The 20,629-nt window shown below is 43.9% G+C and overlaps 1 protein-coding gene across 2 annotated transcripts in view; it reads right to left on the bottom strand.

The window, feature by feature from the left end:
• The window catches only part of ATP10B (ATPase phospholipid transporting 10B (putative)), a 673,184-nt gene that overhangs the window by 120,418 nt on the left and 532,137 nt on the right, over positions 1–20,629 (bottom strand). Inside the window, exon 1 of one of the 2 annotated variants that reach the window (XM_077474115.1) lies at positions 6,316–7,136. The exons of the other annotated variant lie outside the window; for it this stretch is intronic. Coding sequence (XP_077330241.1) covers positions 6,316–6,722 — 407 coding nt within the window. The 5' untranslated portion in view covers positions 6,723–7,136. Of the gene's footprint in view, positions 1–6,315; positions 7,137–20,629 lie in introns of those variants that run through there. 2 annotated transcript variants of the gene reach the window in all.

Here is a 20,629-nt window from a genome sequence, read left to right as displayed (position 1 = left end):
AGAAAGTGAAGGGAAATCTCTTTAATGAGGATCCTTCTAGACAGCAACGAAAACTATTTTTAGTTGGTGGTCGGGGAAGCTTTTTTGAGCTTTTTATTGATGTCTGCTTCATCCTGCCCTGTGTCCTCTGTTCCCTTTGTCCTGCTGGGATGCAGGTAGTGTTTTTTTCACTTCACCTGATTTTAATGATTTTTTGCCAGTGTTTCACCTAACCTGCTTTTGATATGACTGCCATGCACACATTTATAAATCAGTAGGAAGGCATACAGTGAATAAGCCATTCCAGTCAAGAGATCCAAAATCTCAGATTACACCAGCAGTTTTAAAATAGCTCACTTCTGTGCAATAAAAATACAAATAGAATTTATTTCATGCTAAAAAGAGGAAAAATATAAATAAATAAATAAATATATATATATATATATATATATATATATATATATATATATATATATATATATATATATATATATATATATATATATATATATATATTTGAAAATTCTTTTATTGGAATTTTTCATTATAAAAAGGTATAAAACAGGGCTATTGGGTCAATTGGTGCACATAGCCATATGCATAACAGCAACAAAAACATATAACTATAACTAAAGAACCAAAGCAACCACAAATTTGGTATCTAGGTTTCACATAGTACATAGTGGGATGATGGTAGCAGATATCTTTTCCTGTGGAACTACTCTTTCCCCCTATCTGTCTGAGCTGGACGTTATTGGAGCAATCAAGATTAAGTGTGATCACTTGACCTCTGGACTAACCCACCACTCACTTATCTGGGGCATGAACCTCAGCACTCAACAGGGCCAGACCACAGATCTATATATAAAGTATTCTTCCTACATACTCCTTACAGTGCAGCCATACAATCTTTAAATAGTAAAGGTATACATCACCAAATGGCATTGAGTCAACTCTAATTCTAGTGACAAATTCATTTAACAATGAAGGAACCTGGATGACATTATTTCAAAAGAATTGGAAAGCTGACAAATGAGCAATTAAAGTCTAATGATCTATTTGACCGGATCATTTACTATTCCTCTTACAAAATACACGTGCTAACAAACCACAAAATGACTACAGGGATAACAAACTTATTGTAGTTGTTTATTTGTTCATAATCCATTTGGACCAAGTAGGCTCTTTCTGTTTCTATTTATAATATTGGTAGAGCCAAATATGTACTTGTGTAGGGATAATGATCATAGCTGGGTCAGCTATGGCTAGACCCAAGGAAACAGGGAACTGCAACTCTATCTCTACAACCACTCTAATAGTGAATGTGATCAGTAAGCAGATACAACACAAAAACGTTGGATTTACCATCAGATTAAGTCTCAGTGAAAGCAGCCACTAGGACAAATAAAGAGGGTGAATCTCCCCAGTGGGGAAACAAACAATAAAAACCCGATTGACATTCTTACCCTTCTTTACTCTGTTGAAAGCTAAAAAAAGAAAAAACCTTTGGCTATACATACACTTTAAGCCATGTCCCCATTCACACCTGAGCGATTAGTCACAGGTTTCTTAACCTGTAAACAAAATGGAGGATTCGGGAGTGTCAATGCAGAATATGGAGACCTTCATCCACCTGGTGAGGGCTTATAACAACCTCTACAACCCCAGTAATGCCTATTACAAAAAACTGTGGCAAGCGATAGAGGGCCTGGAAAGATATTGGCATAGTGGACATGGCTCCAGGGCTCCGATAGCACAAGTCACCCCAATACCCACAGACAAAACAGGAAGCAGATACAAGGATAATGACAGCATATGATTTTAGTCTAGGTTCACAACTATGCGGTTGATGCAGTTTCCACATGCATTTTGCATTTGTAATCCTGCTTTTTGATGTGTTTTTGAATGCAGTTTTCATGCATTTTGTGATTTGCGTTTTTTTTCCTCTTTAAAAACACTGTAAATAGCTGGTTGCTAAGGAGGGGGGCGGGAAGCCGCCAAGTCCTTAACAGCCAATAAGACATCAGCTGTAAGCGAGATGCCTTGCTGACAACAGCATGCAAAAAAAAAAAAAAGATTTGCTGGCAAAAAAAAAAAAAAAAAAACGCTACCCCCCCCCCATCCATATCTGGTATTGATTTGACGGGGAAACCCGTGCCAATTTTTTATTTTTTTTATGGCGTGGGACCCCACCAAAATTCATATTATCCCCTTATCTGAGCATGCAGCTCAGCAGGTCAGGAAGGGGAGGGGATGAGCGAGCGCCCCCCCCCCTCTTGAACTGTACCAGGCCACATGCCCTCAACGTGGGTGGGGTGCTTTGTGACAGGAGGATGACATGATTGACGATGGATCTGCATTTGTTTTTTGTTGAATAGGGGTTATTTATCAGGGTCAAGTCTGTGTTGCCAACAACATGCAGAACTATTTAGGCCTTAAACTGTAACACTAGAACAAAACAAGAACTTTAGTATGAATAACTGCTATTGACAATGCAAATTCTGTATGTGTAATTGCTTTGTACAAGAGGTCCTCCATACTGTATATTTATTTATGATTATACCTAGCTTAGTGGACTTCATGCTGGAATTTTTGCCTCAAATCTGACACACTAGGCTGTGGTCTGCTCTAATAAATTAGCAGAAAATTGGGGTGTTTTGCTTTTGGAGTGCAATGTATTGGCCTGAAATACTTAGGATATTTGTAGGTGTATAATGCTATGTCAAACAAGACTGTTTAGTTACTGCATACACTGCAATGAATTGTGTTCAAGTTCATCTGTTTGAGTTATGTGTCATCTAGCAACAAGTTGTTAGACACAGCAAAAGAGCTAATTTATTCAAAGCCATTATCTTTGTCACCCCTGATAGCATGACATTTTATGCTATTTTAACAGCTGAAGTGCGAAATCTGCATTTGACTTTCTTTTTTTTGTTCAGCTTGTCCTAAAGTAATATAACTAATTGCATGTTAAATATTACTTGCTTTTTATTGTCTTTATTTCGGTGTCCTTTGTAACATTTTAAGATGCGCCTTACAAATCACATACATACAATACATAGTGTTCCTACAGTTTATCCAGAAAATGGAAAATGGAATTGCTTTGCCACATACATTTTTTAAGTAAGAATATGAACACCATAACTAGGTGAGCTCTTGTGAGTACATTCAGCACACTGTTGCTGCCATCATTTGCAAAACATTAGCAGGTTGTTAATACCGTGTTAGCACGTCGCAAATGTTTACAAAATCCAGGTGTAAATGTATAATGCTAGCTATGAGCTAAGTGATATACTCAAGTATTAAAGTATTATCAAATGATAATAAGCCGTGAGAATGCAGACACAGATCTACATCATGATAAAAGAATTCCATCACACAAACATATGATTCATTCATGAATCCAGAAGGACAATTAGGCCGGAGATGCCTAATCTGCAGACCGACAACCCAAACGGGGCTCTATCAATTGCGCTGAGTGACGTCTTTTTCTGTTTGCCATCTTTGTTAGTTTAAGGCAGTTACTAGCAGAATGAACTCATGAGACTTTGTGATATCAGTAGAAAGGACTACCTATATATATATATATATATATATATATATATATATATATATATATATATATATAAAACCAGCACATCTACAGTCTGGCCCTATGTTCAAACATTCAAGACTATCTGAAAATGAAGCCTTGCCAAAACTTGCATCATTCTTTTAGTTTCATGAGTTGAATCTCGACAAGTTTAGCAGGAAGATAAGAACATTATTGGGAATGTACCAAGTAGATGAAATTAAACAACTTGTGTATAACCATTCTGCTGGATTCTCTTGTGATTATCGCTAGTGGCTGCAATAGCTGCTAGTGATAATCACTGTCTTCTCCCGGCGGGGACGGCTTCCCCTTGCAAAAGTAAACTCTTTATCAGTGATCACCTGCTCTAAGGCTGGGTTTCCACTAGTTCGCTAGATTGCACGTGATTCACACCGCACTGCAGTGCAAATCACATGCAATGTCTGTGCGATGCAAATTCAGCCATACAGGTCGTGCAGGACCCTTTTTTTGGTCCACACCAGAATCAGATCGCATGGGTGTTCACACCCATGAGATCTGATTCATGTCCGAACTGACAGTTTGCACTGCGATATGCGAACCGACCTGGTGGTGTCATTAACTTTGCCAGAACCTGGGGGAACGCTGCGGGAACATGCAGTGGATTCACACCGTTTCTGCATCACACTTATGTGAACTGAGCCTATCAGTACAAAGATATGTCCCAGAAACCATATGTTAACTCACTTTCATGAGATTTGAAAGGGAAATAACATATGGTTTCTGAGACATTTATGGAAAATATTTGTACTGTTTGGGGCCCTTTCACACAGGCTTTCCAAACAGGTCCAGCTCTTTATTTTTTAGATGGACCCGATTGGATGTTCCACGTGGGTCTATGGACAGGCTGATATAACTGGACTTGCGTCCGTTTACACCCATCTACCTCCAAGTCCATCCATTTCCTGGAAAAAAAAAACAATTGACAAATGACTGCATCCTTTTCCATTTTTCCAGACCTAAATGCTATGGATTGAATTTAGCCTGATATAAATGGACAGAAGTCTGTTTACATCTGGCTGCCCATAGAGCCATCAAAGGTTTGCACCGTCAACAGCTCATGAGTCCCCTGCTGGGTGGAGTGGCTCCATGAGAAAGAGCCCTTAAAGAGAGTGGTCGCTGATTTAAGAGTTGCTAACTTTGCTGTTTATGTATCAAGAAAAACAGCTGGGTCTCAGAAAAAATAGATTGGTATAAATGTAATGTCAACACCAAGTAATACCATTTGAATTAATGCAAGGGGTACAGAATGATCAATAGTTTGAGACTGAAAAATGTGTCCTCCTTGGATAAGGGGTCTTACAAGGCCCAATAACAAACAATACAACAGATGTGTTTTTTGTTATTTTTTTCCATTGCACCATGTGGTAGTTTACAAGTACTTCCGCACATACAAAAAACTGGCGATCAAATGGCAATATCAATCATTACATCTTATACAAAAACAAACATTAATCTTTCATTAAAGAAAGCCTGTCATGATACAAATATGTAAGCGGCATCTAACTTTGATGATGCTTTGGCTCCAGTGTATCTCTGAGTCTCTGATGAGGAATAAAGACACACATAAAAGGTTTCTAAACTTTTCTGACACTACTTTGTTTCCTTCTTGCCATGGGTGTATGAGTTAAAACCATATATAGCCAAGCAGTTCGAAGGTCAGCAATGGCAGCTTATATAACTGTCTTATGATAGATTGTAACTATGTAGCACTTTGAGATCTTTTGATGAAAAGTGCATTATAAATAAAATGTATTATTATTATTATTATTATTTAAAAAAATGGATTCCAGCGAAGTGAAAAGCACTATGGCTTAAACAAAACTGAAAAACAACTGAAAACGATATTTTAGAATTAAGAAAATATGCAGGCATTTTGGAAAATACAGTCAAATAGCTGTTTATGTGGGGCAATTTATTTGCATGTAGTCAGCATAATCACCTTCCAAATTGACAAACAAGTCTACTATTGAGGTTCAAATGAGCTTTAGGATTATCTGAGAGACTTGACTTCACCTGTTAAACCAGAAGACCTCAATTTGCTCAGTATCCATTATATGAATCAGGATCAATAAAAAGTATAGCGTCAGCACTACACTACTAGCATTAAACCAACCAAAAAACTACAAATAAATCTGACACTGTGTATTCAAATTTATACTTCACTAATTTTTTTGTAATTGTTTACCAAATACTCTTTTTTTAATATAAAAACAAAAAAAAGAATTAAAAAGTTCTCGTCAAATACTTTTAGAAATACTATATTGATACTAATATGATCTTGTTTGATTATTGTGTAATACTGGTCCCTAGTACAGTCCCATCGGCTGCTATAGTTATAGGCCTAAAAAAGAAAAGGCACCACTAGATTTTAAAATATAATTGATAATCTTTCCAGTTTTGAACTTGTGGTATACGCTTTCTGGAAATAATATTTCATACCTAGCTCTACTAACCCTAATCTCATCCCGCTACTGCCCTGGGTAAGTGTCTAGATTGTAAGCTCTAACGAGCAGGGCCCTCTTATCCCTCCTGTATTGATTTGTATTGTAAGTGTACTGTCTGCCCTCATATTGTAAAGCGCTGCGCAAACTGTTGGCGCTATATAAATCCTGAATAATAATAATACCAAAATAGTAGCTTTCTATTGGACCAGTAGTCAGTAGTAAAGAATATAAACTCGATACAAAACCCCATCAAAAAATAAGAAGCTTTGAAAGACTTACTTGCTATATATCATGCATGGCATGTTATTGATCTCCTTGTCCGATTTGAATCGCCTGAAATCTTCCCATACATCCTTAATTGCAGTAATAGCCAAAATAATGCAAATTGGAAGTATGGCTATGGCTGGTTGAAAGGCATTGACCACCGGTACAAAATTTAGAGCGGCTATTAAAACAAAGTACATGTTGGCGAAACGGTGAAATTGTTCAAACAGGTTCTTAGGAATGAAGGAAAGGAAGGTGTACTTGGTGGTCTTGATTTTGTTGGTTTGGTATATACAGTTTGGATTTCCCTTCCAGTTGGCGCCTTCAAAAAGTAAATTGGACATAATGATCCTTTTGGAGTCATCCTTTTTCCGTCGTCCCCTCATCACCCTCTCCCAGAGCTCAGTGATGATAGAAGACATTGTTTTAAATGCGAAGGAAATGTAAAGTGAAACTTTAAAGTCTTCCTAAGATAGGACAGTGGGCAGATTTATGGTTCAGCATGCTGCTTTGGTGAAGGTTTCTCCTGATTTATCTTTCTCCTTCATATTAAAAAAAATAAATAAAAATAAAAATAAAAATCCACCACAAAATCCCAAGATGTAGCACAGGTCTTTCTTGTGCTGTGGACACCGGCAGACTATTGCTTCTCTCACTCCTTTCAAAGTACACCTGTTGATTGCAAACGTCACTCCAGTTACCTGTGTCACTCCATAAACCAGTTAGTCCGAGGAGAGTAGAAAAGCTGCCTCTGGGTCCTACAACCTCTCAGCTTGGCTATAATCACAGGATAACCTGTTCACCTGAATGGTATGCTAATTGGCAGTCTCTATGTGTAAGATAATAGAATGGCAGGTAGCCATGTACCTACTTATAATAAACAGAATGAGGAAGCACATGAAATCTTTACATTGCAGAGGAGAGGGGAGCGTCTTGTACATGTGACAGTGCACTTTGAACTGTGAACAGTTTATTAATAGATACAAAGATCTTTGTGAAGCCTTTCCTCAATATGATATGAGAAGCAACAGTACAAGAAATCAACATAGAAACTTTTGCAATTAATTTAAGTTAAATGCAATCACTGCATTTCAAAATATGAACAAAATTATATAAATTACCGTTATTAATATATTTAAATTAGATTTATTTTTAAGTGACTAACAACTTCAGTCAGTCACAGAGTGCCAGTTTTTTTTTTTTTTCGTTTTTTTTTTCTTTGGGGATGTGTCAGCCTCACATCTTATAACTTTCAGGCTGGCTTAATAACTATGCTTAACTGTTATACATGCCACTTTGTGAGGTGCCATTAATTTAGCAAAGCATGTACAACAGCAGTAGGTGTCAATGCACTTGCACTGAAAAAAAAAACACACCACCTATTCTAAATGGTTTAAATTTGTTACCTTAACACAATGCGCATTCACATGTAAAATAATACACATAAGTTAATGTATCACAGAAAATTGCTGTAGGGGCCTGAAGTGTTATAGTCTATCCTAACATACTGTATTATGTTTTTGTTTTTAGGGCAGCAAACATTTACATTTTGTTACATTTTTCCATTTATATATTTTTGTTTCATATGTTTTTTGTTAGTGAGAGAGATGGCAAATGAAAAAAAAAATGCATTTTGCGTAAATTTTTTCATTTTTTGCAAAGTCCCATATATTTACCCCAAATTATAGTTTACAAAGTCTGACGATTTAAAAGATATCACCTAAATGTGATTTATGTCATTATGTCAAATTGCGGAATGGCAAAGCTTGAAATAAAAAATGTGTATTATTTTAATGCATCATGCACATGGGGGGTTAAAAATAGGCGGCTGAGTCACCTAAAGAAGACCATGCAGATGGGGCATTGCTTAGAGATGGCTGTGTGAAGACTCTATTTTTGGAGCTCTGCATGGGCTGTGGCCAAGAAATACCTGCTGAGTGATCCAGAAGAGCTCTTCTTACATGCCGGGCAACCGCCAACACCCGCTGCTGGGGAACTGAAGGGGCCCGAAATCACACATTATTTCCTGAGACAGCATGCAATATCGTCCCCCACGGCCGAATCCAAGATGGCACCGGCGAGTACCGCCACAAAAACAAGTAAGCAGACCACACAGGCAAGGGCTGCAGTGGCTGGGAACTCACAACTACCTGCTAATCAGCCGATCTCACCCATATTATCCCTGGCCATACTGCACCTGGACTCACAAGCTGACATGAAGTGTACGCTTGGGTCATGAAGCCGCCTGGGGAGGGCCCTTTAGGACATTGTAGCAGTCCTGCCTACCAAGCAGGACCTCCAGACTATGGCAACATCGATTGTGAAGGCTCTCACGTGAGAATTACATGATCTTCACCAGCAGGTGGATACCATGGAAGAGTGGGTAACAGACCTGGAAACGTCCACTGATACCCGCATCACTGCCCTGGAAACAGAGCACTAGGTGATCTGCCACCATCTTATAGAAGTCCAACTGTGGCTAGGGGACAGGGAGAACCGAAGTAGATGCAACAATCTGCGGCTTCAAGGCCTTCCAGAGGCCACCATGGGGCCAGACCTGCGCTTCACTGTGATGGCTATTCTGAATCAGGTCCTAGACAGACCTCCCACCTCTGAACTGGAGCTAGACAGGGTCCATTGTGTGCCAGGCCCAAGGGCGCCTTACTCATCTTCATCCTCTCAGGGTCAGGAGTCCTCGGATCTGCCATGAGATGTGCTCTGCAGAGGCCATTTCTTTACTGTCAAGGAGGAGATCCTGCGCCTGCCAATCGACTTTTACGGAGCTTTGGTCCAGATTTACCCAGACATCTCCAGGCATACTGAGGTCTTGTGGGGTCCTGTGCTTCCCCTTCTTGAGATGATTCGAGATGCAGAGGCCACTTACAGCTGGGGCCACCCTTTCCATCTTATTATTCAGAAGCAGGGATCTGAATTTTATCTCCACTCCCCAGAGCAACTCCCAGACCTGTTCAGTTTCCTGGACAAGCCTGCTGTCAACATTCTCAATTGGTATGACTACTCACCCAGGAGGCTCTTGGCCCCCCTTGCCCAGACTGCAGCGGATCTGACAAACTTGGTCTTGTGCCTCTTGTCGTGAGCCCTCTAGATCCCACCCAACTTCTGCTGAAGCCTTACTTCATGTGCAACTCAGATCGCTGGTCACTATGGTCACTACTTTATGCACACTACCGGGGGCCTCCAGCAGATTTTTGAGGACTGCAGACTCAGACTCATATGGTTTTGGATCTACACTGACTTTCTGTGTACCAGTGGTTTGTGTCTTACTATACCCTAGCAGGCTGCTTACAGAGTCATGCCTGTGGACTGTTACAGTACAGGGCATGGAGGCCCAATATAAGCATAAATATAAATACTATAACTTGTTTAATCTGCCTCCTCTGTTAATTCATACCGTCTTCCTTTGCGGACGATGGCCCTCTCGCTCGCACGCTGTTGATGACGGATGGGGAGACCTGGGTACAGACGGCTGAGGACCACAGATGGATCTCATACCACAAAATCTCTAGGCCACCTATGCCAGAATTGGCCAGTACTCTGCAAGCCCTGTGCGGCAGTGCCTGGTGGGGCCCTCGCATCCAATACACTCACTGTTTCCCAGACCGGCTTCCCCCTGTCCTATCCAGTTCCTGTTCATACCAGTTAGTGGGGGTACGGGACCTGCCCAGTGGCTGTATTGTTTCCTTTATGAAGGTTATAATTGTGCAGGTTACCCAGCTAATGTGTCTGTTAATGTGTATGATGTTTACTAGTCTACACTCGATCCATCTGTGCTGGTGGTCAGAGGCTCGATACAGAAGCAGCGTACATGTTCTTTTCCCCGGAAGGTGTAGCTGCCCTCAAGACTGTATTGATATACCCCACCCCAGTGCACCACCGCAGATGGTTCCAGTTACAGATCCCCTATACATGTAGATGTGTATATGTATATATATATATATATATATATATATATATATATATATATCTACGATGTATTGATGGTGGCCTATACATTTTGGATGTTCTTATTACATTTTTCATTAAAACATTTTGTGCAGCAATCCCTTTCTGTCGTTTCCACATGTATAGGTATTATGTATATACATATTTCTATGTCTCCGTTTACTATCTCACTTCAATGTATGCTGGCTCTCCCTTCATTACATTATGTTTCTCATTGCTATTAGCCTGTGCATCTCCAGATGTGGTGTTTTTCATTGAATTCTAGCGGCCCATTTTGGGCTTTTCCTAATGCTCCTACCAGCCCCCCCATTAGGGTGGACTCTCACTTAAGGGGGGTACCGATCCCATACCCACCCGACTGCCCAGCATGGCCCAGCAGTTATGTTAGCACACACTGACATAATTGCCTTGCGGCAAGATTTATTCAACAGGTCGCATGCAGGCAGTATGGCCACCAAGCACAAAACTCATTCAAGTGATTAGAAGTGTGCTAAAACCATGAGCCAACCATTTAGCTTTCAGTTGTGCCATGGTATTCTCATTTGAAATCCCTGCTTGGCTACTCAAAAAAAGTCAATATCACCTAATTAAAGCGGAGGTCCACCCTAAAATGGACCTCCGCTCATCGGAATCCCCCCCCCCCTCCGGCGCCACAATCGGCACCTTTCAGGGGGGAGGGGGGTGCAGTTACCTGGATAATCCAGGTAACTGCACCCACTTCCGGGCTAGCTCTCTGCGGAAAGGGGCGTACGTTACGCCCCGTTCCGCAAGCGCCCGCCCCCTTCAGCAAGTGCCCCGCTGCCTGCTGGGAAACACACAGCTCCCAGAGGCAGCGGGGACCGTCCGGATTGCGCCGCGCGGCTCGCGCATGCGCAGTAGGGAACCGGGAAATGAAGCCGAAAGGCTCCATTTCCTGATTCCCATACCCAAGATGGCGGCGGGACCCGGCAGCCGAGCGAGCGATCGGCTTCGGGTGCCGACATCGCGGGCGCGCTGGACAGGTAAGTGTCACTATTTAAAAGTCAGCAGCTGCAGTATTTGTAGCTGCTGGCTTTTAAAAAAAAAAAAAAAAACGCGGAGTCCCGGTGGACTCCCGCTTTAATACCTGGCGGCCACTGTTCTACCACCCTCCACTTACCTCTGAAAAGCAATCAACTGCAGATCACTTTTCAGAGCGTGCTACTGATGTAAGCAAGCCCTTAATCATAAAGGCATTACAACTTTTATCTGATATTTAAAAAGATAAATACAGCCCAACTTCAGAAAAAAAACATAATTTTCTGTTAGAGAAAGCGGGGAAGGGTTGGGTTTGTCTGAGTTCTTATTGGGGAGATTTCTCTCACTTTCTGCCAAAAAGAAATCTTTCCACCAGGAAAACAGACAAAAATTAAAAAAACATTTTTTCTTTAGTAAATCAACCCCCATAGTATTAATGTGAGTGCCAGATAGTTAGCATTTTTTGGATAGAGAGGTCAAATGGCAACCCGCATATTTTTCTCATGACAGGTATCATTTAAACAAGTGTTTTTATTTGTGTTTAATCACTGTCTGTTATAATTTAGGAGAATAGCATTGTACAAAACAGATAGTTAAGTTGGCAATATACATAACAGCTTACGATGTCATATCAACCATGTAATGATGCTATTCATCAAACAGAAGCAATAACGTATCACGAGGTACATGGCAAACCTGCATGTGTGTATTTAAACATCATAGAACATGTATAAAACTATAATAAACAAGGTGTATGACTAATCCTGGGCAAGATCAATACCTTGGTTTACGTGGTCACCTGCCTCCCACTTAACCGCTGAGGTGATCAATTGTCATACGCCACTCAGGTTACATGCCATAACCTGAACAACAAGTCTATGGATTTATCAATACTACAATATTTTGAAATATTTTTATCCTCAACCTGTTTTTCGACTATGATTCTCGCACCAGGCAAGATAAGTGGTCTCTAAGAATTATTATTTACTGTATATAAGAGAAAGATTTCATTTTTTATATATTTACACATTTTATTGTGCTTTTCAAAATAAATCCCGCTTACCCCATCCAGGTCGCGGCTTCCCCAGCTTCTCCTCGCGGCTAATCCGATCTCAAGATCCGCCTTCTGTCCCGATTGGCCAGGAGGAGAGGCCAGAAGACAATAGCAAACATTGATTCACTAATTTCACAAGTGTGGGGGTTCCTTTTTGAAGGCAATTAAAGCCGCAGGCATGGAGATTGAAAGACACATTTTGTTCAAATCATTCTTAAAGAGGAACATGTGAGATATGGGCAAAACACAATTTTCACCACATGCTGTTGCCTGTGAGGGGGGGGGGGGGGGGCAGAGAAAGAGAGGCAGAGACAGGCAGAGAAAGAGAGAGGCAGAGAGAGAGAGAGAGAGGGGGGTAGAGAGAGGGGTAGAGAGAGGGGTAGAGAGAGGGGTAGAGAGAGGGGTAGAGAGAGGGGCAGAGACAGAGAGAGAGGGGCAGAGACAGAGAGAGAGGGGCAGAGGCAGAGAGAGAGGGGCAGAGGCAGAGAGAGAGGGGCAGAGGCAGAGAGAGGGGCAGAGAGAGAGAGGGACAGAGAGAGAGAGAGAGGGACAGCGACAGAGAGAGAGGGGCAGAGAGAGAGGGACAGAGACAGAAAGAGAGAGGGGCAGAGACAGAGAGAGAGAGGCAGAGAGAGAGGGACAGAGAGAGGGACAGAGAGAGGGGGGCAGAGACAGAGAGAGAGGGGCAGAGACAGAGAGAGAGGTACAGAAACAGAGAGAGAGGGACAGAGACAGAGAAAGAGGGGCAGAGACAGAGATAGAGGGGCAGAGACAGAGAGAGAGGGGCAGAGACAGAGAGAGAGGGACAGAGACAGAGAGAGAGGGACAGAGACAGAGAGAGAGGGACAGAGACAGAGAGAGGGACAGAGAGAGAGAGAGAGGGCAGAGACAGAAAGAGAGGCAGAGACAGAGAGAGAGAGAGGGGCAGAGACAGAGAGAGAGGGGCAGAGACAGAGAGAGAGGGACAGAGACAGAGAGAGAGGGACAGAGACAGAGAGAGAGGGACAGAGACAGAGAGAGAGGGCAGAGACAGAAAGAGGGACAGAGACAGAGAGAGAGGGGCAGAGAGAGAGAGGGACAGAGAGAGGGACAGCGACAGATAGAGAGAGGGGCAGAGAGAGAGGGGCAGAGAGAGAGGGACAGAGAGAGAGAGGGACAGAGAGAGAGAGAGAGAGGGCAGAGAGAGTGTGACAGAGAGAGGGACAGAGAGAGAGGGACAGAGAGAGAGGGGGACAGAGAGAAGGGCTGAGACAGAGAGAGAGGGGCAGAGACAGAGAGAGAGGGACAGAGACAGAGAGAGAGGGACAGAGACAGAGAGAGAGGGACAGAGACAGAGAGAGATTGGCAGAGAGAGAGGGGCAGAGAGGGAGAGAGAGAGAGAGAGTGACAGAGAGAGGGGGACAGAGACAGAGAGAGAGGGACAGAGACAGAGGGGCAGAGACAGATAGAGAGGGGGCAGAGACAGAGAGAGAAGGGCAGCAAGAGAGGGCCAGAGACAGAGAGAGCAAGAGAGGCAGAGAGATAGAGAGGCAGAGACAGGCAGAGAGAGAGAGCTTGCTCCCTGATTGTGGCTTGCATGTGGATTTTGTGAACACAAGTGGATTTTTTGAACTAAAGTGGAGAGTTAACAACCAGGAGTTGTGCTTTGACTGCTTCTGCTTGACTGCTTCTGCTTGCAAGTGTTGTTTTTGGGGGTGTTTTATTTTCTCCCCTCCTTTATTTGATACATTTGCTAGCAGTTTTTAAAAGACCTTTTTTCTGACACTTTTTCTGACATTTTTTTTTCCCCTCTTTCTTCCTGCCAAATTAGGGGAGGGGTTAATTGTTCACAGGTGTATAAAGGTAGTTATATAAACTCCCCCTTGAGCTTGCTCCCTGATTGTGGCTTGCATGTGGATTTTGTGAACTAAAGTGAAGAGTTAACAACCAGGAGTTGAAAACAGGAGTTAAGACAGAAGTCTCTAACCTCTATCCTACATCCATCCTCCCATCCATTTTAAAGATCCCACTGCAAGGGGCAACCAGACAGCTTTCCAGAAACGTCAGGCTGACAGCAAGCCAGATTCACCGGAACCAGAGTGTTTAAAGGGGACAACCGCAGCCAGGTAAGCTTGCACCTCCACTCCCCCCCCCCCCAGTGATTGTTCCAGGGACTCCGTCCAACCGCCTACGGGGGTCAGGAAGGAATTTTTGCCCCACTGGTGCGTTTGGCTGCTACTGTCAGGGGGTTTTTCGCCTTCCTCTGGAACAACCATAGGTTAGCATACCCCTACCTCCGGCCTCCTTTCCATTTTTTACGCTATCCTAGGACGACTATTCCAGATCACAGCCAGACTTCTTTTCTGAGCGGAGACCTCCACCTTAAGTAAAGGTAGCTGGAACAGCCAGCACACGAATACAACAACTCCTTCCGCATCCATATAGGCATCCCCTGATCAACTTGCGCGCTAATAGCCTCAAGCACGGCGGCAAGTCTGATACCTAGCCCCACCTCAGGATCAATACCCTGATCAGGATCATCATCTTAGGCCCATAGTACCATCAACAGCATCCACAAACCATGTGCTACTTCAAATACTCAGCTGAAGTTCTGCACAGACTAAGGAACATCAACAACACATTGCCATCTTCCATACAAAAAATACTTCAAAGAGAACAACTATTAAAAACCGGACGACAACCAGCTCCCAACCACAGGAAGACATCTACTCGACCACTACAATTAGATTGCGCCTTGATTAACGCCAGGTCTGCAGTCAAACATAGACTGGAAGTACACGACTTCATCATTGAGAACAATGTAGACTGCCTCTTCATCACCGAAAGCTGGTTAACCTCTGACTGCAACACCATCCTCACCGAATTGGTGCCGGAAAACTACAGGATCCTAACCGAACACCGGATAGGGAAAAAAGGAGGAGGCCTAGCAGTGATCTTTAAAGGTCACCTGGATCTCACTAAACCATCATCTCAGAACCCAGTTCCTTTTATGGAAACCCTGACGCTACATCTTCAACCAACACCCCATGACACCACTCATATTCTACTGTGCTACAGACCACCGGGACCAAAGTCCAATCTTCTTTCACCTTTCTAGGAATCCTTTGCAATGCACACCCTAAAATTCAAAGATTTCCTGGCACTCGGAGATTTCAACCTTTGGGCAAACGAGCCTAAAGACCCCATCGCGACTGCCTGCATCAATCAACTAGAAGAACTGGGTCTACAGCAACTGATAAAGAATCCCACGCATGGGTCAGGACACACCCTGGACCTCATTTTCAAACAGAACATCGACGTCAACATACTCGACAACATAACTCTGCCATGGACGGATCACCACGCCATCAAATTCAAAATCACTACCAACATCACCAACGCAAAACGGAAACCTGTAACAACGCACTGGACCAGATCGCATAAAAAACTGTACTCCAAAACCGCTCTGTCCAAAAAGATATCTACAATAACCTTAAACCACTCTACGGAGGAAACACTCAACTCCCTGAACAAGGCATTACTGCAATCAGCAGACTCGGTAGCACCAAAATGCAGGGCACTCATCAGGAAGAAAAATGCTGGATGGTTTAATAGCTCCCTCTCCGTACTAAAGCAAGAACGCAGAAGAGCGGAAAGAACATGGAGAAGAAATCCCACCGAGGAAAACCTATTTAACTACAAAGGTCTGACAGAGAATTATCAGAAAGCAATCTTCAATGCCAAAAAGGACCACTTCTCATATACAATCTCAACGGCCGCAAACCAACCACGGGAACTGTTTAAACTGGTTAATCAATCAATGAATTCGGTGTGCCTAGAACCCCCAGAAAGCGAATCCCAGGATTACTGTGACAAACTGTCGGATTTTTTCATCGATAAAGTCAAAACCATCAGGCAAACAATTTGTCAGAAGAAAACATCCAACCTCAGCCAGCAAATACATAAAGAGGATGTCTGCACCAACATACCGCAACCGGCAAAATTTTCACTATCCCCAATTACCGTAGACACCGCAAAAAACATCATTAATAAACTGCGTGACAGTACCTCACCTATTGACATCATCCCCACAAAACTACTGAAAGAATGCTCCAACATCGTGGCTCCAACCATAACCCACCTCATAAACCGATCATTCCATGAAGGGATTGTTCCCAGCATCCTCAAACAAGGCATTGTCAAATCTCTACTCAAGAAACCAAACCTGGACCCTCAGGATCCAAACAACCGTAGGCCGATTACAAGCCTCAACACCATTTCTAAGATCATGGAGAAAGCTGTAGTACATCAGCTACAACTTCACCTGGATACTCACAAACTCCTGGACCCACTGCAATCAGGCTTCCGCCCGGGTCATGGAACAGAAACAGCTCTCCTCAAGGTTTGGGATGACGCCCTCGAAGCAGCAGATGACGGAGAGCCGTGTCTCCTCGTACTGCTAGACCTAAGTGCAGCGTTTGATACAGTAGATCACAATACTCTACTCGTCCGCCTCACAGAAGTAGCCGGAGTCCAAGACATAGATCTCCAATGGTTCGCGTCCTTCCTAGGAAATCGGTCACAGACAGTGAAACTAGGAAAATTCCTCTCCGAAACTCGGGCAGTCACCTGCGGAGTCCCTCAAGGCTCTCCGTTGTCACCCGTTCTCTTCAACATTTACATTCGCCCACTCCTTCAAATCATCAGATGCTCAGATCTCTGCTTCCACTCTTACGCTGATGACACGCGACTTTATTTCCGGATCAATGGAAAAAAAGATCACCAACAACAACTTGAAAACTGCCTCAAATCAATAGAGGACTGGATGACCACCAACTCCCTCCAGCTGAACCAATCAAAGACAGAGCTTCTTATCTTACACCAAAATCATAAGCCCGCAACCAAAACCTCCTGGTCTCCACCAACCGTCTTTGGGCAGACTATCTCCCCAAAGACCAAAGCGAAGAGTCTCGGGGTTATTTTAGACGCACAAATGTCAATGGATGCGCAAATAGGATTTGTAGTCAGTGGATCTCACCATCTGCTGCGCATGCTTCGCAGACTCATCCCTTTTATCTCAAAGAATAACAAAGCAGTGGTAGTTGGAACAATCATTAATTCACTACTGGACTACGCAAACTCGCTTTACATAGGATTACCACAATATCAACTTGCGCGATTACAACTGATCCAGAACACGGTGGCAAGGCTGATAACAGGAAAAAAACCCTGGGAATCCATTTCTCCTTCACTGAGGAGCTTACATTGGCTAACCGTAAAAAATCGGATCACGTTCAAGACCCTTTGCCTCACCCACAAATGCGTGCATAGAGAAGCTCCGCAATACCTAATGGAGAAAATAAATCATTACACACCAAACCGCAGTCTTCGATCAGCCAACAAAAACCTCCTCCTCGTGCCCAAAGCCCGGTATAAATCCAAGGGTGATCGGAGATTCGCTGTCCAAGGGCCTCGGCTATGGAATGCTCTACCAATCAACATCCGCCTGGAAGAAAATCACCTGGCTTTTAGGAAAAAACTCAAGACCTTCCTCTTTTAGCAGATGATCAAAACTTGCCACAGCGCCTAGAGGCGATTCAGTTCGCATTGTGCGCTATACAAGTATTTCATTCATTCATTCATTCAGAGAGAGGCAGGCAGAGAGAGAGGGGGAGAGAGGCAGAGAGAGAAAGAAGCTGAGAGAGAGACAGAGAGAAAGAGAGGCAGAGAGAGGCAGAGAAAGCAAGAGCAAGAGAGATAGAGGGGGCAGAAACAGTCAAAGAGAGGGAGAGGGAGGGGGCAGAGAGACAGGCAGAGAGAGGGGGCAGAGAGACAGGCAGAGAGAGGGGGCAGAGAGAGAGGCCAGAGAGAGAGACAGGCAAAGAGGGAGAGAGAGGTGCAGAGATAGAGAGCCGGGGAGAGAGACAGAGAGAGATCGGGAGAGACATGCAAAGAGACATGCAAAAAGACATGCAAAATGAGAGACTGGCATAAAGACAGGCAAAGAGAGAGAGGGAGGGGGGGCAGGGAGAGAGAGAGAGAGTCAGCGAGAGGCAGATGGAGACAGGGAGAGAGAGAGAGGCAGGGAGAGAGAGAGAGAGACAGGCAGAGAAAGAGAGTGATAGAGAGAGAGAGAGGGGGAAGGGAGGGAGGCAGAGAGAGAGGCATGCAGAGAGAGAGACTAGCAGAAAGACAGGCAAAGAGAGAGAGGGTGACAGGGAGAGAGGGGGCAGACAGAGAGACAGGCAGAGAAAGATAGAGAGACGGGGAGAGAGAGAGACATGCAGAGAAATCAAGAGACCGGCAGAAAGACAGGAAAAGAGAGAGAGGGGCACAGAGCGAGATGAAGAAAGGGGGCAGAAAGATGGGGAGAGAGAGGGGGCAGAGACGGAGAGATGGGCATAGAGAGAGGGGGGGGGGGAGGGCAGAGAGAGAGAGAGAGGGGGGCAGAAAGAGAGGCAGACAGTGAGACAGAGACAGAGGGACAGGCATAGAAATAGAGAAACACAGGGGAGAGAGAGAGGCAGAGACATGCAGAGAGAGAGAGAAATAGAGAGAGGCACGGAGAGCGAGAGAGAGGGGGAGACAGGCACAGTGAGAGAGAGAGATGCACACAGAGTGAGAGAGGAAGACGGGCACAGGGAGAGAGAGAGGCACTGGGAGTGAGACAGGCAGAGAGAGAAAGAGAGAGAGACAGAGAGTGAGAGAGAGAGGGGAGACAGGCACAGAGAGAGAGAGAGAAAGAGAGAACGAGAGAGAGGCACAGAGAGAGAGAGGGCGAGACAGGCATAGAGAGAGAGAGAGCAACACAGACAGTGAGAGAGAGGAAAACGGGCACAAGGAGAGAGAAGCACTGAGAGCGAGACTGGCAGAAAGACGGGAAAAGAGAGAAAGGGAGAGTGAGGGGGGGAGAGTGGGAGAGTCAGCGAGAGGCAGAGGGAGAGAGGGAGAGAGATTGAGGCAGAGAGAGACATGCAGAGAGAGAGAGACAAGCACAGAGAGATAGAGAGAGAGAGAGAAATAGAGAGAGGCACAGGGAGCGAGAGAGAGAGAGGGGGAGACAGGCACAGAGAGAGAGAGAGACACACTGAGTGAGAGAGAGAGGAAGATGGGCACAGGGAGAGAGAGAGGCACTGAGAGCGAGACAGGCAGCGAGAGAGAGAAAGAGAGACAGAGCGAGAGAGAGAAAGGGGGAGACAGGCAGAGAGAGAGCGAGAGGCACAGAGAGAGAGCGAGAGAGAGAGGAGGGGAGACAGGCATAGAGAGAGAGTGACACAGAGAGTGAGAGAGAGATAGGCGGGCACAGGGAGAGAAAGAGAGAGACATGCAGAGAAATCAAGAGACTGGCAGAAAGACAGGCAAAGAGAGCGAGACTGGCCCAGAGAGAGAAAGATAGAGAGAGGCACAGAGAGAGAGATTGGCAGAAAGATACAGGCAGAGAGAGAATCCTTAGTTAAAGCACACTGCTCTCTCTCTTCTCTCACAGAATGGTCAAAATAGTTAATAATTTACATTTTTCCTGCATTATGGACATTTGAGAGGGTCTCCTGAGGTCATCTTCAAAAAACGTTTCTAACCTCAACTGCTTATAACTGCTGCTAAAATAAATATATAAAAGCTGTCGTTTACCAGCTGTCAGTTTCCATCGTTCAGAAGAAGTTTTCAACTGCCCCATGTACATGAGGCCTAACTGAAAAGATGGTATACTAAAAAACAAGGGAAACCCAGTTTCAGATTTTGGCTATGCAGCACACCTGAATCAATATAGATTTTCTGCAAAACATACAGTATATTTAAAGCAAAATATTAATCCTATTCTTCACTCTATGCAAGTTGTTACCCCACATAAAACATAAAAATAAAGCCAAGGGACTGACTGCTTTGGATGCAAGTGGAGAATACATGTTGCCTCGCTGTGCAGAAGTAGGGGAACCAGTTACTAATGGCCCCTGCAGGGGTAGTGCTACATATACAACAGACCGCTTCTAATTTTATCACCCTATATCAATGATGGCGAACCTTGGCACCCCAGATGTTTTGGAACTACATTTCCCATGATGCAGTGTAGTTGAGCATCATGGGAAATGTAGTTCCAAAACATCTGGTGTGCCAAGGTTCGCCATCACTGCCCTATATATATTTTATATCCACTTTTAGCAGTTTGCCTGGAGTTCAGCTGTAATCTTTTGTAATGGGGGGAATTGCTGATTTTTTTTTTAAATCTTCAGGAAACTGCTGCTAGATCATTGATCCTTTGTGGGAGAACTGCCTGCCCATACAATGATGTTCAGGGGAGGAAGAATCCACTGATGCTACCTAAGCGAGTGTCTACAATTG

Source organism: Lithobates pipiens, unplaced genomic scaffold (assembly GCF_037356315.1).
Source record: "Lithobates pipiens isolate NorthernLeopardFrog02 unplaced genomic scaffold, aLitPip1_a1.2 Scaffold_8, whole genome shotgun sequence".
NCBI lineage: Eukaryota > Metazoa > Chordata > Amphibia > Anura > Ranidae > Lithobates > Lithobates pipiens.
This window is presented reverse-complemented; position numbering and strand designations above follow the sequence as displayed.